The sequence below is a fragment of the Brassica napus genome, chromosome C4 (genome assembly GCF_020379485.1).
Source record: "Brassica napus cultivar Da-Ae chromosome C4, Da-Ae, whole genome shotgun sequence".
In the NCBI taxonomy this organism is placed as follows: domain Eukaryota; kingdom Viridiplantae; phylum Streptophyta; class Magnoliopsida; order Brassicales; family Brassicaceae; genus Brassica; species Brassica napus.
Genome location: NC_063447.1, coordinates 29,836,013 through 29,842,397, shown reverse-complemented (window position 1 = coordinate 29,842,397; position 6,385 = coordinate 29,836,013). Strand labels below are relative to the sequence as shown.

Sequence of the window (6,385 nt, the reverse complement as noted above, 5' to 3'; positions counted from 1 at the left end):
TTTTTTTTTTGTGTCCCGAGAGACTTACCTTTGCGGAGCAGCTGCTCCGAATCATGAACAGCCGGAGACTGTCACTACAAGAAATATCGGCACTAGTAGCGTCGAAAATGTGCTACTATATCGTTTTCGTAGCGTTTCGAAGAACGCCGTGACAGCCGCAGCTATAATAGACCCCCTCCCTATCATAGCGTTTTTTCGTGTGCTATCTTAAATAGAGATGTTATAGCGTTAATCATGAGTTATACGATAGTCATTTATAGCATTTGATTTGTAATATTATGTAGTTTTCTATGGCTTTTTTTTAGTGTTGTAAAATATTTTATAATGACATAAATATAATGCTATAATTTAAAATAAAATACTTAAATTTAATTAATTAATACTGATTAATTAATTAAATTTGATTACTTTTAAAAAATAATTTAAAATTAAATGCAAAAATTAATTCTTAATTAAAAATAAAATTTTATTTATTAATTAAAATTAAATTACAAAAAAATGTAACACTAAACCAGAATTAAAAAATTAAATACACCAGAACACATTAAACCAAAACTAATTAAAACACATTAAACCAAACCTAATTAACCAAAACCTAACTAACAAAACCTAAACCTAAGCCCCACATATCAGCTGCGCCTTAGTCTCCGTCGCCACAGCGCTTCAACGTCACCATCATTCAGTCACATACCACTTCTTCTACACCGACGCCTCAACCGGCTCTGGATGCTATGGCTGAAGAAAGGATTCAATATGGTGTTGGAGCCACCGTTCGATCTGCTTGTCGCGCCTCCTTTTCCTCTGCCAAATCTTCTGTCTCCTCCATAAAATCTCATGTCCTCCGCATTCTAAAAAAACAAAGCAGTATGTAAACACATACAAAATGAATTTCATCAACAGATCTAAGGATAGAATCAACAGATGGAGGTGGTGGCGCCTCCTTCTCCTCTGCCAAATCTTCTGTCTCCACCGTAAAATCTCATGTCTCCTCCACATTCCAAATCAGTATGTAGACAAATAGAAAATGAATCTTATCAACAAATCTAAGGAGAGTCCAAACGGAAACAACTTACACAAATTCGGAAATAAAGGAGAGATTTCGTTTGAGCTGCCAATGAGGTGAGAAGTGGAGTCCTTCGTAAAAGATGGAGAATTTTTCTGGGTTTTCTTAGGGTTTATTCCAGAGAAGAAGAAAAGATGGAGCTTTCATTTTTTTTTCAGGTTTATGACGGTAGAAGAGGAGAGGAGCAGAGATTGTTGATCAAAAAAAAAAAGCAGAGATCGAGAAGGAGAGAAAATCATTAAAAAAAGAAGCAAATATTTATGTCCCTTAGATTAAATTCATCAACGGTTAAGGTTAAAAAGGAAGTTATCCCCACTTTCTTGTATTAGCCAATAGAAAAGAATCACTAGGATTGCTATTAAAAAAAGAAGAATAACGTAAAAGGAGGTGAGATAGAGATTATACCACACAATTCTTTCTTTTTTATTTTATTTTATTTAATCTTATTAAGTTTGACATATCATTTTATATGTTTACAAAGACTAATGTTTGAAGATTAAGTGATGTTTAATTTCAGTAATTACAAGTAGTAATTGCAGAAATATCAATTATGATATATAATTATGATTTTCTTTAAAAAGAATTAAGAATTATTATAAAATGATTAAGAGTTTGAGTATAAATTTGAAGAATAGGGTTTGATGTAGGGTTTGGTGTTTGGCATTTATAGTGTATGTGTTTGATTAAATTTAAAATTTAGATTTTGTATTTAGAGTTCACAGTTATAGTGTATATGTTAGAAATTAGAGTACAATTTAAATTTTTGAAAATTTTAAATTAGGATTTATGATGTAGGTTAATATGAAGTATGTGGTTTAGGGTTTAGGGTTAAGATTTATAATTTAGTGTATGATTTGAGTTTTAGAATATATTTGGAATATAAGTTTAAAGTTTATATTATAAATTAAAAAATAGATTTACGACTTTGTATGTAAGATTTAAGTTTGGGATTTAGGGTATTATATTTAGGGTATAGATTTAAGATTTAATGTTTGAGGTTTAGAATTTAAATTTGGGATTCTATTTTTAAAATTATTAAATTTTAAATTTAAATTTAAGATTGAAATTATATTATGAAAATATTGAAATTTTAATGTTTATGTTTAGGGTAAGGGTTTAAACCCCAAATTAATCATACCCAAAGCTAACTAAAAATCTTAAACTCTATTGTTCGTTATTTAATTTCAAATATTAAATTTAATCTAAAAGTTTAATTATCATTTATACATTGCAATTTAATCATATACCCCAAATTAGATATTTTTTCTTTTTCTTTTTGTCACCATTTGAGATACATTGCAATTGAGTACCAGAGACATCAAAGGTACCACCACCAAGATCAAAGACAAGAATTATTTAATTGCTTTTCCTTTCAAAAGCATAAACCACAGAAGTAGCAGTAGGCTCATTGATAGATAATACGAATAACATCAAGCCTAGTAATGCGATCAGCATCTTTAGTAGCTTTCATCCGTGAGTCAATGTGAAATCTACCAGCTGCAAACTGTTGTTTACTAATGGCGGGACACTCAAGTTTGACGTTTCCGTTCTCATCTTCTCGTGTGATGACCTGCAAAAAGGGTAAACGATACTTGTAACAAGGCGTCGTTGAATAAGACTGTTTCACTAAACAATAGTTCTCAGAACCTCACAGAGAGAAACAGAGCAATGTCTAATTCATCATAATCTGAGACAAAATAGAATATGTACACAAGTTATGTAATAGCATTTTTACAGCTAAGCCTCAACTCTCAGCTGATAATGTCACATAAACTAGAATATGTACACGAGTTATGAGTTTGGAGACTACTTAGAGGGATTAATAAGCAACCAAGACTCAAACTTTAAACTTATATATTCATAACAAACAAACTTCAACCTACTTTCAAACCTTCAAGGAAGAACAATGCATAGATCCCGCCAAGAGGACAGATTAGCCTGACTCGTTTTGCTGCAAGTTTCTGTAGTTGTTGTGATCAGTTCCGGTACCTGAAGGAGAAACTGAGCCGAGCCGACCCTTATGACACAACTTACGGTGTAGGGGTCCATCCCTGAACTGGTACAACTCCTTGAGGCATCATTAAAATAGTAAAACTTTTCACAGAAAATTCATATAAGAACTCAGTTCCTAGTTGCATAAATCAATAAAAGAGAAACAATCAGAATCACACACCAAAAAGACAAACCTTTTTCTGCTAATCCAACATAAACAATCCAGTTCTGGTCATACCGTAAACAAATACAAAAGTAAGTGAACAAAATCAAGGTGGAGTTTTGTCAAGAGGAAACAACAGAAAGGAGAGATTTTTAATAGAAATGAACATAAACAGTAATGCCGAAATCGATTGAACAAAAGCAAGGGGGTTTTGTCAGCGAAATCAAACAAAAGAAACTCGTGAAAACTGAACAAGTGTGACTAAACAACAAAATAGGGAGATTTTTATAGACCCAATTGAAACTAGAGCTTTGGAGTAGAAGAAAACCTGGAATCTAGTGGCTATCTAGGTCATAAACGTCTTCACGCTGAGCCATACCTTGTCCAAGGATATAGGTCGATGACCTCTAGAGTTTTGACTTCTGTGCAATTGAGATTGATAAAACAAAGGGAATATGAAGAAGAAGCGGCAAATGTGATGGTGGTGAAAAGCAGCGGAGGAAGGTGAAGGAGCCAATTCGCCGTGTATGGAGGAGTTTGGGTATGACGAAGAAGAAGAGTCCAGCGGCTTGACAGATTAGGGTTCCTGAGTTCGACTTTGAACAAGACCAATCCATATGTGTTTCTTCAATCGGAATGGATAGATTGATTCAAATAAACAATGAAGATGATGATAGAGAAAATGAATTTGTGTTTTTTTTCTTTGTAAAATGAAAATGACTTGGGCAAAAAAATAACAATTTCTACGAAAACATAAATTTTTGGTGGGAATGTGAAATTTCGTTAAGTGTTTTTCCCTCCAAAATAACATTTCAGCTACAAAACTGATTTTTTTTGTTTTAACTTAATAAAAATTTTCATGGCACGAATTTAAGGCTACGATTGAGTTGTGATCCGATTTTGGTATTTTTTGTAGCAGTTCGTGAATTCGTGCTACCACGAACTGCTACCACGAACTGGTACCAATACCCATATTTTTTGTAGTGTGTTCTGGTTCGGTAACTCGGGTTTTTCTGATTTTTATCCTGCAAATAAATTAAAAGAACACAAAACAAAAATCTAAAAGAAATATTTACACTCACCAGTGGGTTGCCTCCCACCAAGCGCTTGGTGGGAGTCACTAGCTTGACTTGGTTAGCTTGTTAGGCTAAGGAAGGATCGCTTAGGAGAATTTCTTCACCCTCTGCGATTGTTGTCTCAGAAAGATATGGCTTTAGTCGTTGGCCATTGACAACAAATTCCTCACCTTTTGTGTCCAGCAACAAAACAGCTCCGTAGGGGCGGAACTCTTTGATGGTAAATTGTCCGGACCATCTTGATCGCAGATTTCCAGGGAACAATCGTAACCTAGAGTTGAAAAGGAGAACCTGATCCTTAGGCTGAAAGTTTCGGCTGATGATCCTCTTGTCATGATAGGCCTTAGTTCGCTCCATGTAGATTTTTGAGCTTACATAGGCGAGATGCCTAATTTCTTCCAGCTCGTGGATCTGCATGGATCGTCTTTCTGCTGCTGGTTTGATGTCGGAGTTGAGTAGCTTCACAGCCCATGCTGCCTTGTACTCCAATTCAACCGGCAGGTGACAAGCTTTACGTTACACCAGGTTATAGGGAGTGGTCCCGATCGGTGTTTTGTAGGCTGTTTTTTAGGCCCAAAGAGCGTTGTCTAGCGTAAGTGACCAGTCCTTGCGACTGGTGTTGACTGTTTCTGCAGGATGCTCTTGATCTCTCTGTTTGAAACTTCCACTTGACCACGTGTTTGAGGGTGATATGGCGTGGCTACCTTGTGTTTCACGCCATTCTTCTTCATTAGACCTGCAAATATCTTGTTGATGAAGTGACTACCCCCATCACTGATGACCACTCGTGGTACGCCAAATCTTGGAAAGATTATGGTTTTGAACATCTTAGTCACCACCTTTGCATCGTTTGTGGGACTGGCTATTGCTTCCACCCACTTAGAAACGTAGTCAACTGCCACCAATATGTATTCGTTCTTGAAGGATTGTGGGAATGGTCCCATGAAATCAATCCCCCAACAATCGAATACTTCTATCTCCAAAATGAAGTTCTGAGGCATCTCATTCCGCTTACTGATGTTCCCTTGGCGCTGGCATGAGTCGCACCTAGAGATGTAAGAGTGGGCATCCTAGAACATTGTTGGCCACAAAAAGCCGGCTTGTAGGATCTTATACACGGTTTTGAATGTTGCGAAGTGACCTGCATAAGAGGAGCCGTGACAATGAAAGAGGATTCCTGGAATCTCAGACTCTGATACAAACAGTCGGAATACTCCATCCTTGCAATTTCGGTACAAGAATGACTCATCCCAATAGTAATGTCTGGCGCCTCTTAGGAATTTCCGTTTATCATTGCCAGTGAATTTGACTGGTTCTTTTTCAGCAGCCAAATAGTTGGCAATCTCAGCAAACCATGGAAGATTGGGGTATTGTTTTTTGATCGCACAGGCTAGGTGTTCCAGTGCGCTGGAGAAATCCAGACGGAGCGGTTGTTCTGCGATGCTTCCGAGACTGATCGAGTAGACATGCTCGACTGGAAGCCTGTCATCAAGGGATGTTTCTTCATCTATCTTCATTCTGGAAAGTGATCTACGACGCCGTTCTCGATGCCCTATTTATCCTTGATTTCTAGTTCAAATTCTTGGAGCAATAAGATTCATCGGAGCAGCCTTGGTCCGTCTGCACTATCACCTTGGAGCCAATTAGGTAAGATCTGAATTTTTCAAAGGCAAAGACAATTGCCAGAAGTTCTTTCTCTGTAGTTGCGTAGCGACATTGAGTTTCGTCTAGTGTTTTGCTCGCATAATAGATCACGTGAAGCTTCTTATCTTTTCGTTGGCCGAGCACTGCTCCAACCACAAAATCGCTTGCGTCAGTCATTATCTCGAAAGGAAGCTCCCAGTCTGGTGGTTGCACAATGGGTGCGCTGACTAGAGCTCCTTTGATCGAGTGGAAAGCGCACAAACAATCGCTATCGAACTCAAATTTTGTCTCCTTGCAGAGCAGTCTAGTGAGTGGTCTTGCGATTTTGGAGAAGTCCTTGATGAACCTTCTGTAGAAACCAGCATGTCCGAGGAAAATCCTGGATCCTTTGACAGAGTTTGGAGGCTGTAAACTCATCATCACTTCTATCTTTGCCTTGTCCACTTC

General features: G+C 37.0%; 1 protein-coding gene and 1 long non-coding RNA gene across 3 annotated transcripts; both read right to left on the bottom strand.

The window, feature by feature from the left end:
- Nucleotides 1–452: 452 nt before the first annotated feature.
- LOC111207548 lies at nt 453–4,157 on the bottom strand. 2 transcript variants are annotated; one of them, XR_007322159.1, is made up of 3 exons: nt 2,947–4,157; nt 1,074–2,633; nt 453–848 (listed from the first exon to the last, which is right to left on the bottom strand). It is a non-coding gene; the product is annotated as an uncharacterized LOC111207548 (long non-coding RNA). The 2 variants fall into 2 exon arrangements; XR_007322160.1 differs by having other exon boundaries at nt 2,955–4,157.
- A 203-nt stretch (nt 4,158–4,360) lies between these two features.
- Nucleotides 4,361–5,811, bottom strand: LOC125585983. Its single transcript, XM_048755733.1, has 3 exons — nt 5,411–5,811; nt 4,896–5,341; nt 4,361–4,803 (listed from the first exon to the last, which is right to left on the bottom strand). The coding sequence occupies exons 1-3, from the start codon at nt 5,809–5,811 to the stop codon at nt 4,361–4,363; spliced, it is 1,290 nt and encodes a 429-aa protein (XP_048611690.1).
- Nucleotides 5,812–6,385: the final 574 nt, after the last annotated feature.